The 14,338-nt window shown below is 39.8% G+C and overlaps 1 protein-coding gene across 1 annotated transcript in view; it reads left to right on the top strand.

Annotated features, from left to right (window-relative positions):
* The window catches only part of C11H3orf20 (chromosome 11 C3orf20 homolog), an 84,077-nt gene that overhangs the window by 22,796 nt on the left and 46,943 nt on the right, over positions 1–14,338 (top strand). Inside the window, exons 6-7 of the mRNA XM_063115453.1 lie at positions 12,159–12,311; positions 13,113–13,233. Of these exons, the coding sequence (XP_062971523.1) occupies positions 12,159–12,311; positions 13,113–13,233 (274 nt within the window). The remainder of the gene's footprint in view (positions 1–12,158; positions 12,312–13,112; positions 13,234–14,338) is intronic.

Here is a 14,338-nt window from a genome sequence, read left to right on the forward strand (position 1 = left end):
GGATTGCATTGGTTCTGTAGATCACTTTACGGAGTATTGCCATTAATGATATTAAGTCTTCCAATAAATGAACACTACCAACAAACAATCTGCAATGCTGTATGAACAACAAAAAAGGAACAAATAAAAGGAAATGATGTCATTTACAATAGCAAAAAAAGGAATAAAATACTTTGGATTAAATAACCAAGGAGGTACAAGACCTATACATTGAAAACTACAAAATGTTGTTGAATTAAATTAAAGAACACCTAAATAAATGAAAAGGCATTACATGTTTATGGGGCACAACCGATTTTCGTTGATCTTGTATACTGCAATTTGTTGTCTTTTTTTAGCTCTAGCTTTTTAGGTGTGTGGATTTTTTAAGATTTTCTATGTATAAGATCATGTCACCTGCAATCAGAGATAATTTTATTTCTTCTTTTCCAATTTTGAAGCTTTTCGTTTCTTTTTGTCACCTAAGTGCTGTGGCCAGAATTTCCATTACAGTGTTGAATAGAAGTCATGAAAGTTTGTCTACTTCTTGATGTTAGAGGAAAAGTTTTCATTCTTTCACCCTTGAGTGTGATATTAGCTATGCATTTTTCATGTATGGCTTTTATTATGTTGAGGGAGTTTTCTTTTATTCCAAGTTTGTTGAGTGTTTTTATCATGGAAAGGTGTTGGATTTTGTCAAATGTTTTTCTTCATCAATTAAAATGACTATGGGTTTTTTCTCCTTTCATTCTATTACTGTGGTGCATCACATTTATTTTTGTATTTTGAACTACCCTTGTATTCCTGGGATAAACTCCATTTGGTCATGGTGTATAATCCTTTTAATATGTTGCTGAACTTGGTTTGCTGGTATTTTGTTGAGAATTTTTGCATGTACATTCATAAGGGATATTGGTCTGAAGTTCTCTTCTTATGTCTTTGTCTGGTGTTGCTATCAGGATAATACTGGCCTCACAGAGTGAGTTAGTAAGTGTTCAGGTCTACCCCTCTATTTTTATTTTTATTTTTTTATTTTGGAAGAGCTTGAGGAAGATTGGTGCTAATTCTTCTTTAAACGTTGGGTAGGATTCACCAGCAAAGCTGTCTGATCTTGGGCTTTTCTTTGTTGGGAGATTTTTCACTAATGATTTAATCCCTTTACTTGCTACAGGTCTATTCAGATTTTCTATTTCTTTTTGAGTCACTTTTAATAGTGTGTTTCTAAGAATTCATCCATCTCATTTTGGTTATCTACCTTTTTGGTATACAATTGTTCATATTATTCTCTTAGGATCTTTTTTATTTCTGTGAGGTCAATAGTACTGTCCCACTTTCATTTCAGATTTTAGGAATTTGAGTCTCTTTTTTTTTTTCTTGATCAGTCTAGCTAAAAGTTTGTGGGTTTTATTGATCTTGTCAAAGAACCAACTTTTGGTTTCCTTGGTTCTATTTTCATATTCTCCATTTTGTTTTTCTCCACTGTAATCTTCACTATTTCCTTCTGCTAGCTTTGCTTTAGTTTGCTCTTCTTTTCCTAGTTCGTTAAGGTGGAGCATTGGGTTATTGATTTGAGATCTTTCTTCTCTTTTAATGTGTATGTATATTAACAACTATAAATTTCTCTCTGAGCACTGCTTTCATTTTCTCCTATAAGTTTTGATATGTTGTGTTTTTGTTTTCATTCATCTCAAAGTATTTTCTAATTTCCCTTGTAATTTCTTCTTTATCCATTGGTTTTTTAAAAGTGTGTTGTTTAATTTACACATATTTATGAATTTTCCAAATTTTCTTCTGACAGTGATTTATAGTTTCATTCCATTGTGGTCAAAGAAGATACTTTCTATGATTTAAGTCTTTTAGATTTTACTGAGACTTGTTTTGTGGCCTAACATATTGTCTATACTGGAGAATGATTCATGTGAACTTTAGAAGAATGTGTATTCTGGAGTTACCAGTAGAATGGTCTGCATATGCCTGCTAGGTGTAGTTGATTTATAGTATTGTTCAAGTTCTCTGTTTCTTTATTGATATTCTGTCTAATTGTTCTATTTATTATTGAAAATGAGTTGGTGAAATCTCCAACTATTATTTTAGAACTTTTTTCCTTTAATTATGCCCATTTTTGCTTTTTATATGTTGGGGCTCTGTTGTTAGATGTATATATATCTATAATTGTTTTATGTTCTTGAGGTATTGATCTCTTATCAATATATAATGTCCTTCTTTTGTCACTTGTAAAAATGTTTGACTTAAAATTTGGTTACTGTTTGCATAGAGTATCTTTTTCATCTTTCACTTTTGGTCAAGTTGTATCTTTGGATGTAAAGCAAGTTGCTTATAGACAGGATATATTTGAATCATGTTTTGTTTTATTTTAAATCTATTCTGCCAATCTCTGCCCTCTGATTGGAGAGTTTAATTCATTTATATTTAAAGTAATTGTTGATATGGAAGTACTTAATTCTGCCATTTTGCTATTTGTTTTTTATAAATCTTATATCTTTTTTGTACCTCAGTTCCTCCATTACTAACACCTTTTGTGTTTGATTTTTTGTAGCATGCCATTTTGATTCACTTCTCATTTCCTTTCTCCATATTTTAGTTATTTGCTTAGTGGTTACCTCAATGTAATGATTTGAATAGTGTCTCCCAAAAACTCATGTCCACGTGTAACCTCAGAATGTAACATATTTGGAAATAGGATCTTTGCAGATGTTGTTGTCATTATTGTTATTATTTTAGAAACTTCTTAGCTATATTATTATCATTATTTTTAAGTTCAAAGATTTATTACTTACAGATCCTGAGAAGGTTGCACACAATGAGTCATGAGGGTAGTCCCTGGGTCATGCAAGGCAGGAATGAAGACAGGGAGAGGGAGGGAGGGAGAGAGAGAGAGAGAATGGCAACTAGCAGTATATGTATAGGAGCACTTTAAGTTCATGGGCAAATGCCTGAATGGTCTGTTTAAAGTAAAGGAAGCAGAGGGGAAAGCATGGAGACCAATCTCCTAGGAAGGACAGATGCTTATAAGTTTTTATGTCTGGCCACAGGGTTGAACTGTTTGGGTGTGATGTTCTACTTCTCCTTCTTCTTTTTGTTTTAATTGACATATAATAATTGTACATATTTATGGGGTACAGTGTGATGTTTTGATACATGTATACATGTATAATGATCAAAGCAAATGTCATTATTAAGTGAAGATGCTGTCATATTGGATTTGGATGGGCCCTAATGCAATGACTGGTGTCCTTATAAGGAGAGAAAAAAGACACACACACAGAGAGAGAGAAGACATTCGTGTGATGAGTGAAGAAGAGACTGAAATGATGCACCAATAAGCCAAGGAATGACATAGATTCCTGGAAAACAACAGAACTAACAGAAAACTCTTCAGGTTCTGCTCTCAGGTGCCCCACGGAAGAAAATCTACATGTTCAAGTGTTAAGTATTGGGTGCATCATTCCCCATTTTCAAAAACCCTCCCCACACTTTAGAAACTAGAAGGTTCAAGAGAGGATTCTTCCCCAGAGCTTCCAAGAGCATGGCCCTGTTGATACTTGATTTTTAGACTTTTGGTCTCCAGAACTGTGAGAGAATAAATTTCTGTTGCTTTAAGCCACCCAGTTTGTGGTACTTTATTATGGTAGCCCTAAGAAACTAATATACCAGCATATTACAATTGACAAACTAGTAGAATTAGTAACAACTTAGCCTCAATAGTACACAAAGCTCTGCTCCTATACAGCTCCATCCCTCCCCCTGTATGTTGTTAACAAAAACTACATCTTTATATGTGCATTGTATGCCCATTAACGTAGATTTATAATTATTGTTTTATTCATTTATTTTTCAAGTCATGTAAGAAAAAAAAGAAATTATAAACTGAAAATACAATAATGCTGGATTTTACATTTACTTATATAGTTACCTTTACCAGCATTTTAAAAAAAATTGTATGGCTTTGGATTACTGTCTGGTGTCCTCTTGTTTCAGCCTGAAAAATTCCCTTTAGCATTTCTTGTAGGGTAGGTCTACTAGTGATGAACTCCCTCAGCTTTTGTTTATCTCAGAATGCCTTAATTTCTCCTTCATTTTTGAAGAATAATTTTGCTTGAAATAGAATTCTTGGTTGACAGTTTTGTTGTTGTAGTTGTTGTTGTTTTTCTTTAAGCTCTTTAAATATTTTATCTCACTGCCTTATGGCCTCCATGTTTTCTGATGAAAAATCAGCTGTTGATCTTATTAAAGATCCCTTGTACATGCTGGGTCTCTTCTGTTTAGCTACTTTCAAGATTCTCCCTGTCTTTTGACAGTTTGATTATAATGTGTCTCAGTGTGAATGTCTTTGAATTTATCTTAGAGTTTGTTGATCTTCTTGAATGCATAGATTCATGTCTTTTGTCAAATTTGGGGAGCTTTCAGCCATTATTTTTTCAAATATTCTTTCTTCCTCCTCCTCTCTCTCCTCTCCTTCTGGGACTCCCATTATGCATATGTTGGTATGCTTGATGGTCTCCCACAGGCCACCAAGGCTCTATTCATTTTTCTTTCTGCTCCACAGACTAGATAATTTCAATTGATCTGTCTTCAAGTACACTGATTCTTTTTTCTACTGCTCTAATCTACTGCTGGACTTGTCTAGTGGATTTTTCATTTCAGTTATTGTAAGTTAAGCTCCAGAATTTCTTCTAGGTTATTTTTTTATAGTTTCTATCTTTTCATTTCATTTTTTCAGCTGGTGGGAAATGTTTAAGAGGGCAGACCCCAGTGCCAACAACTGGGATATTCCTGCACATAGGACATTGGCTACTAACACCTCGTTCCTCTTAGTCAGGACCAATGCTACATGGACCCTCTTTACTAGAAAATGAACAGAGAGAAATTACTTGCCCTCCTAGATTGGTTAGAAGGAGAGGCAGCCTGACAGCATTAGAAATATTACTGGCCAACACTGGTTTCAAGATGGCGGCGGCTGCGGCGGCTGGCGCGGAGTAGCTGAGGTGGAAAAGGTGGCCACTGGGCCTCAGGCAGCCGGGAAACTTGTGGACCTTCCCCTGACCATCTCTTAAGGGAGGACTGCTGCTGCTGGCCGGTCGTGGGGGCTCAACGCCACTTTGCCCCCGGCAGGAGAGGCTGCCTCATTTACAGGCAACAGCTTTGAAGTGTGGAGCAGGAAAAGAACTGATTCTTAGCTGCAAAAGTGAGTCTTGAAACAGGGAACACGGCGCCAGGGCTGCTGTGGATGCAGCCAGGATCCCGGAGACCGGGGCCGCGCTGAAGAAGGCGGCCAGCTGCCCTATTCAGGATTCGAGGTTTCAGGCCGGCATTAAAGAAGATTCCTGGGAGCGCCCGAGCGGCGCCGAGACTGAACAGCCCGAGGCGGCAGCGCCAAGAACACGGAAGGCAACAAACCAGAGACAGAGCGAGCGCCCGACCTGGCACAGCACTGTGAGTGATCCCTGGCACAGCTCTGTTCGGGGGGGTGGATGCCCACGCGGCTTCCGCCTGCACCACCAGGCCACTCATTGCCCCGGTGCTGCCTCCATTTTCCCAGGTGCGGGCAGCTCCGCCCTGCTCGGCCATCACTGAGCCCATTTGCTTGGCCTGGCGCGGGGCTTTCCGGACCCTGCGGGCCGACCTCCTCTCCCACTCCCTCCGCGGTTCTCTGGCAGGGCTGTGGGTGTGGGGTGTCCCGACCAGTTTTGGGAGGGCTAGGAAGTACGGGCGGGCCGACTGTCACTCCACCACACCCTGGACTCCGCCCCGGTAAACTTCCTGTTACTGGGAGGCAGATACCATCTCTGCGACCACCAGGTTGGAAAAAAGCCTAACGAATTTCTGGTTGGGAATAGTGTGGTAGGAGAGTTCCCAGGTCCGCTTGAACCTGCCGGAGAGCAGGCTGCAGGCGGGCACTAGACTCGGTTTATACCGGGGGGATACAAAGGTGAACAAGACCCGAAAAAGATCTACACAGTGCTACAAAGGCACCCAGAGAGACCGGTCGTCTGTGCCTAGCAGAAACCTGGTAGACTTCCTGGGCGAGGCGGTGCTGAGCAGGGTCTTGAAGGCCCAGCTGATAGACGAGGGGTGCAGAACACACGCCCCAGCCCAGCACAGTGTGCACAGAGGGGGGAGACGTGCGGCCAGGGAGGCGGAGACTCGACAGGAAGACACACCCGGTGGGGTCGCCACTGCACGATCTAACAGCCTGGGCCAGAGCACACGGAACGGGGAGAAGTCCTGTACAGAAAGTGAAAGCTCAACAGAGATCACACACCCTGTGGTACGTGATCCACCAGCCCAGCAGAGTACAAGCTGACCAGAAAGGTGGCTCCCCGGAGAAGCCCAAGACCCGAGGCAACCACACACACAAGACACTAGAGGCCAACTGAGCAGTCACGGCGGGAGCCATACCAAATTGGCAACCACAGCAACATCCTAGTTAGTCATTAGTCTTAAACCGGTGGACTGTGAAACCCCCTGCCACAATGAATAAACACCAAAAAAAAGACACCAGAAATACAAAAAATCAAGAAAGTACACCACCAAAAGTTAATAAATCTCATACTCTAGATCCTATAGAACAAGAAGCCCTTGAAATAACTGACAAGGAATTTCGAGTGATAATTCTAAGGAAACTGAATGAGATACAAGAAAACTCAGCTAGACATCATGATGAAATGAGGAAAAGTATACAGGATCTGAAAGAGGAAATATACAAGGAAATCAATTTCCTGAAAAAAAATGTAGCAGAACTTGCTGAACTGAAGAAATTATTCAGCGAAATAAAAAACACAACGGAGAGTTTAACCAGCAGGCTTGTCGAAGTTGAAGAGAGAACCTCTGAACTTGAAGATGGGCTGTTTGAAATAACACAAGCAGACAAAAAGAAAGAGAAAAGAATCAAGGACATGGAAGAAAATCTGAGAGAGATATCAGACAACCTCAAGCGCTCAAATATCCGAGTCATGGGTATTCCAGAAGGGGAGGAAAATGGAGATTCCATTGAAAACATATTCAACAAAATAGTGGCAGAAAACTTCCCAGGTATAGGAAAAATCACTGATCTTCAGATCCAGGAAGCTCAACGATCTCCAAACGTATTCAACCCAAAAAGGCCTTCTCCAAGACATGACATAGTCAAATTGGCAAAACTCAGAGACAAAGAGAGAATCTTAAAAGCTGCAAGAGAGAAGCGTCAAATCACCTATAAGGGAGCCCCAATCAGGTTAACATCAGACTTTTCATCACAAACCCTAAAAGCTAGAAAGGAATGGGATGATATTTTCAAAATACTAAAAGACAAAGATTGCCAGCCAAGAATACTCTACCCTGCAAGGCTATCCTTCCGAAATGAGGGGCAAATAGTATATTTCTCAGACAAACAAAAACTGCGGGAGTTCACTACCACAAGACCACCCTTACAAGAAATCCTGAAGGGAGTACTGGGTTTGGTTCCTGAAAAATAACTACCACTGCCATAAAAACCCAAGAAAAATCAAAACCCGCTAATACAATAAAAATGGCATTCATGAAGAGAAAACAAGCTAACAAAAACACTATCTACAACCTAAGGAACCAACAAACAAAGAAACCAAACAGTAAATCAGAAAGCAAGGAACAAAAGACACCTAAGATAACCAAACAACCAATAAAATGCTAGGAATAAATCAACACCTTTCAATAACAACTCTTAATGTTAAAGGCTTAAATTCCCCAATTAAAAGACACAGACTGGCTGACTGGATCAAAAAGCAGGACCCAACTATATGCTGCCTACAAGAGACCCACCTCACCCATAAAGATTCACACAGACTAAGAGTGAAAGGATGGAAAAAGATTTACCATGCAAACAGAAAAGAAAAACGAGCTGGAGTGGCTATTCTTATATCTGACAAAATAGACTTTAAACTAAAAACCATAAAAAGAGACAATGAGGGACACTACTTAATGATAAAAGGACTGATCCATCAAGAAGACATAACAATCATAAATATGTACGCACCCAACGTTGGAGCAGCCAGATTTATAAAACAAACTCTATTAGACCTAAAGAAGGAAATAGACACTAATACCATAATAGCAGGGGACCTGAACACTCCACTGTCAATATTAGACAGATCATCTAGGCAAAGAATCAGTAGAGAAACACAAGATCTAAACAAGACTCTAGACCAATTGGAATTGGCAGATATCTACAGAACATTCCACCCAACAACCTCAGAATATTCATTCTTCTCATCAGCACATGGATCATTCTCCAGGATAGATCACATATTAGGTCACAAATCAAGTCTCAATAAATTCAAAAAAATTGCAATTATCCCATGTATCTTCTCAGACCACAATGGATTAAAACTAGAAATTAATAACAAACAAAACTCTGGAAACTATACAAACACATGGAAATTAAACAGCATTCTACTTAATGACATATGGGTCCAAGAAGAAATCAAGCAGGAAATCAAAAAGTTTATTGAAACTAATGAAAACAATGATACATCATACCAAAACCTGTGGGATACTGCAAAAGCAGTATTGAGGGGAAAATTTATTGCATTAAATGCTCACTTCAGAAGAATGGAAAGATGGCAAGTGAACAACCTAACACTTCACCTTAAAGAACTAGAAAAACAAGAACAATCCAATCCTAAAGTTAGCAGACGGAAAGAAATCATTAAGATCAGAGCAGAACTGAATGAAATTGAAAACCAAAAAACAATTCAAAAGATCAACGAATCAAAAAGTTGGTTTTTTGAAAAGATAAATAAAATTGACAAACCATTAGCTTGGCTAACAAAAAAAAGAAGAGAGAAGACTCAAATAACAAAAATTAGAAATGAAAAAGGCGATATTACAACTGATTCATCTGAAATACAAGGAATCATTCGAGACTACTATAAACAACTATACGCCAACAAATTTGAAAATCTGGAGGAAATGGATAAATTTCTGGACACACACAAGCTCCCAAAACTGAACCGTGAAGACGTAGAAAATTTGAACAGACCAATAACAATAAAGGAGATTGAAGCTGTTATCAGAAGGCTCCCAACAAAGAAAAGCCCAGGACCAGATGGATTCACAGCAGAATTTTACCAAACATTCAAAGAGGAATTGACACCGATTCTTTACAAACTATTCCAAAAGATTGAAACGGACGCAAATCTCCCAAACTCATTCTATGAAGCAAACATCATCCTGATACCAAAACCAGGTAAAGATATAACCAAAAAAGAAAACTACAGGCCGATATCCTTGATGAATATAGATGCAAAAATCCTCACTAAAATACTAGCAAACAGAATACAGCAACACATACGAAAAATTATTCATCACGATCAAGTGGGATTCATCCCAGGGATGCAAGGTTGGTTCAACATACGCAAATCAATAAATGTGATACACCATATTAATAAACTCAAACACAAGGACCATATGATCATCTCTATAGATGCTGAAAAAGCATTTGATAAAGTTCAGCACTCATTCATGACAAAGACCCTCTATAAGTTAGGTATAGAGGGAAAGTATCTCAACATAATTAAAGCCATATATGCCAAACCCACTGCCAATATCATCCTGAATGGGGAAAAGCTGAAAGCTTTTCCTTTAAGAACAGGCACTAGACAAGGATGCCCACTCTCACCACTCCTATTCAACATAGTGTTGGAAGTACTAGCCAGAGCAATCAGAGAAGAGAAGGAAATAAAGGGCATCCAGATTGGAAAAGATGAAGTCAAACTGTCCCTGTTTGCAGATGACATGATCCTATATATCGAACAGCCTAAAACCTCTACAAAAAAACTGTTGGAATTGATAAATGATTTCAGCACAGTAGCAGGATACAAAATCAACACACAAAAATCAGTAGCATTTCTTTTCTCCAATAGTGAACATGCAGAAGGAGAAATCAAGAAAGCCTGCCCATTTACAATAGCCACCAAAAAAATAAAATACTTAGGAATTGAGTTAACCAAGGAGGTGAAAAATCTCTATAATGAGAACTACAAACCACTGCTGAGAGAAATTAGAGAGGATACAAGAAGATGGAAAGATATCCCATGCTCTTGGATTGGAAGAATCAACATAGTGAAAATGTCCATACTACCCAAAGTGATATACAAATTCAATGCAATCCCCATCAAAATTCCAAAGACATTTTTCTCAGAAATGGAAAAAACTATTCAGACATTTATATGGAACAATAAAAGACCACGAATAGCCAAAGCAATGCTCAGCAAAAAAAATAAAGCTGGAGGCATAACACTACCTGACTTTAAGCTATACTACAAAGCTATAATAACCAAAACAGTATGGTACTGGCATAAAAACAGACACACTGACCAATGGAATAGAATAGAGAATCCAGAAATCAACCCACACACTTACTGCCATCTGATCTTTGACAAAGGCACCAAGCCTATTCACTGGGGAAGGGACTGCCTCTTCAGCAAGTGGTGCTGGGATAACTGGATATCGATATGCAGGAGAATGAAACTAGATCCATACCTCTCACCGTATACTAAAATCAACTCAAAATGGATTAAGGATTTAAATATACACCCTGAGACAATAAAACTTCTTAAAGAAAACATAGGGGAAACACTTCAGGAAATAGGACTGGGCACAGACTTCATGAATACGACCCCAAAAGCACGGGCAACCAAAGGAAAAATAAACAAATGGGATTATATCAAACTAAAAAGCTTCTGCACAGCAAAAGAAACAATTAAAAGAGTTAAAAGACAACCAACAGAGTGGGAGAAAATATTTGCAAAATATACATCTGACAAAGGATTAATATCCAGAATATATAAGGAACTCAAACAACTTTACAAGAAGAAAACAAGCAACCCAATTAAAAAATGGGCAAAAGAGCTAAGTAGGCATTTCTCTAAGGAAGATATCCAAATGGCCAACAGACATATGAAAAGATGCTCAACATCACTCAGCATCCGGGAAATGCAAATAAAAACCACATTGAGATACCATCTAACCCCAGTTAGGATGGCTAAAATCCAAAAGACTATGAACGATAAATGCTGGCGAGGCTGCGGAGAAAAAGGAACTCTCATACATTGTTGGTGGGACTGCAAAATGGTGCAGCCTCTATGGAAAATGGTATGGAGGTTCCTTAAACAATTGCAAATAGATCTACCATACGACCCAGCCATCCCACTGCTGGGAATATACCCAGAGGAATGGAAATCATCAAGTCGAAGGTATACCTGTTCCCCAATGTTCATCGCAGCACTCTTTACAATAGCCAAGAGTTGGAACCAGCCCAAATGCCCATCATCAGATGAGTGGATACGGAAAATGTGGTACATCTACACAATGGAATACTACTCAGCTATAAAAACGAATGAAATACTGCCATTTGCAACAACATGGATGGACCTTGAGAGAATTATATTAAGTGAAACAAGTCAGGCACAGAAAGAGAAATACCACATGTTCTCACTTATTGGAGGGAGCTAAAAATTAATATATAAATTCACACACACACACATACACACACACACACACAAACCGGGGGGGGGGGGGGAAGAAGATATAACAACAACAATTATTTGAAGTTGATACAACAAGCAAACAGAAAGGACATTGTTGGGGGGGAGGGGGGAGGGAGAAGGGAGGGAGGTTTTGGTGATGGGGAGCATTAATCAGCTACAATGTATATCGACAAAATAAAATTTAAAAAAAAAAATAAAAAAAAAAAAAAAAAAAAAGAAATATTACTGGCCTCAGAGATTGGATCCTGGCTCTGCTACTTGCTTGTGGTGAGAAACAGGGAAGATCGTTATCTGCATATTTGATTTCTCATCTGTAAGATGATCAGCTCATCCTGATTTGCCTAGGACTTTCCTGGTTTTATCTCTGAAAGCACCATGTCTTAGGAAACCCATCAGACCCAGGGTAAACCCTACTCATCTGTGAACCACAGGTTGGTTGTAAGGAATAAAAACAAGATACAGGAAAGCACCCAGGGCATGGTTAGGTCCATAATCATTTAATTTTTACTTATGCAAAGTGTAGGGAGGGTTTGTGAAAATAAGGAAGGATGCACCAAATACCTAACACTTGAACATGAAGATTTTCTTCCATGGGGCACCTGAGAGCAGACCCTGAAGAGTTTTCTGTTAGTTCTACTTGACCATTTCTGCCAGCTATCCCTCTGGAAACATTGCCATGTGTCAGATCCCTACATGCTGCAGAGGGAGAACCATCACATGCCTCTTTAATGATACACCTGGATTCTCCTTCCTGGCCCTATTCAATGCTGAAGGCCAGGGCTGTGTTCACTACAACCTAAAGACCCGGTAAGTGTATTAGGGGAATCCTAGCCTTAGAAGTATCTTGTGGGGGGGGGGGTAGTCAGGGAGGGGGACTGAGGTGGTGACTAGTAGTCTCTGGTTAAAGAAGGGGCCAGGCAGAGTCCAGAGGTCTAGTAATGCAGTAAGGCAGGGATAAAGCAGTGCCTGCAGGGACATAGGCACTTGAGACCTGGCCCTTGCTTGCTGGATCCATGTCACAGACAATGAGAGGGCAAATCCCCAAGTTCTACTCCATTTGGTACCCCAGAGCACTAAGATCTTCATTGTTGGTTAGATTTATGGAAGAATTCTTTAGTGGAGAGAAGTATTTTATATGAAGAGTGGGTGAGGGAAAGGTGTGGACACGACTTCTGTGGGGTCTCTTAAGAGAAGCACATATTCTTGCCAGCCAAAGGTTGATTTTTGTCTGGCTTTTCATTAAGGAACTGTTCTTGGAAGGAATGACTTACTCTCATGTTGTAGATGTCCTGTTTTGGTGCCTGATATCTTGTGTGCTCAGGCTTCTGGGCAACAGAGCACAAATTCTGTTGCCTTCCCTCTTGGGTTTGGCCTCACCCTCCATCATCTTCCTCAGAACAATCCTTCCCATCATCAGACTCTCTCAGTAATATCAACAGGTGTTAAGGGGACTCAGACTATAGTAGGTGGTAAAAGTGAGGCTCCCTGCAGGATTCCACCGTTCTTCCAGCCTGGGACAGAGTCTCACAGCCTGCCTGCCTGTATCCTGTAGTGCTGAGGGCTTCCTTCAGGGCCTGTGGCAGCTCATCACCCCTTTGTCTCTCCTAGCTGCCCATATGTCTTGATCTTGGATGAGGAAGGTGGGACCACCAATGACCACAAGGGCTACATAGTCCACAAGTGGAGCTGGACTTCTAAGACAGAGACTTTGCTCTCCCTGGAATATAAGGTAAAGGTGGGCAGCACAGCTGGGGTAGTAGTGAGCTCTCCTGCCACAGGTAGGTCCTTGGCATCCTTCCACAGGCTGCCCAGTATTACAAGCCAGGGGGCTACCTGTTAGACAGGAGCCCTGCCGTCAAGGAGCTTGTAGTCTTGTTCAGAGGTTCCTTGTTCAGAGGATCCACAATTGACTGAAATGAACTTTTCACCAGCCTGCAGCAACTGTTGACTGCTATGCTGGCCTTTCTTGACAATATCCTGTCCATTTAATTTTTATTAAATATTAACGTTTATTGTTAAAATGGTCTTTATTTTATGAAGTAACAGTTATAGTATTTGATAGCTTTATGTTTAATGCCTATATGGGGCAATAATAAAAGTTAGGAACTCTATGTTGGTTTCCGCAGTTTTTGCTTTTATAACTTTACTGTCTATGAAATCAAAAAATCTGGGAGGCAAGGTAGACTGATAGACAGACACAAACCCTTTTTTCATTCATTTGGTTGTTCAGATAGTTATTAATCAAGAGGTATTAAATAATAAATAATGCTGAATTATTAGTATTAAATAATAAATTTAATGTACTAATAAAGCTATTAAGTGTGCTTGTCACTTTATCTAGGACAGAGTTTCTCACCTTTGGCACCACTGATGTTTTGGGATGGGCACTTCTTTGTTATAACTGTGCACTGTAGGATGTTTGGCAGCATCCCACTAAATGCCAGTAGTACCACCTCCCTCAGTTGTGACAACCAAAAATATCTACAGACATCACCAAATGTAGCCTCTTGGGGCAAAATCACGCCTAGTTGAGAATCACCAATCGGGATAGAAAGATAAACAAAACCCCTCAAAGGACTCAATAGTCTAGGGGAGTAATGAGAACAGGATAAAGGGTAGAAACTATGAGAGAGGAGCAAGCTCATGGGATTGGAATTCAGAGAAAGATTAGGGAACACAGAATCCACTCAAGGTGGCCTGAGATTTAGAGCCCCAAGGTAAGGGTTGCAGACAGAAGCCCTCTTTCAGCACATGGTGGGGCACAAGCACCCTACCTGTCTCCTGTCCCTTGCCCTTTCAGTTCATCCTCTGCATTGGCCACTGGATTCTCCTCC

This window comes from Cynocephalus volans, chromosome 11 (genome assembly GCF_027409185.1).
Source record: "Cynocephalus volans isolate mCynVol1 chromosome 11, mCynVol1.pri, whole genome shotgun sequence".
Taxonomy (NCBI): Eukaryota; Metazoa; Chordata; class Mammalia; order Dermoptera; family Cynocephalidae; genus Cynocephalus; species Cynocephalus volans.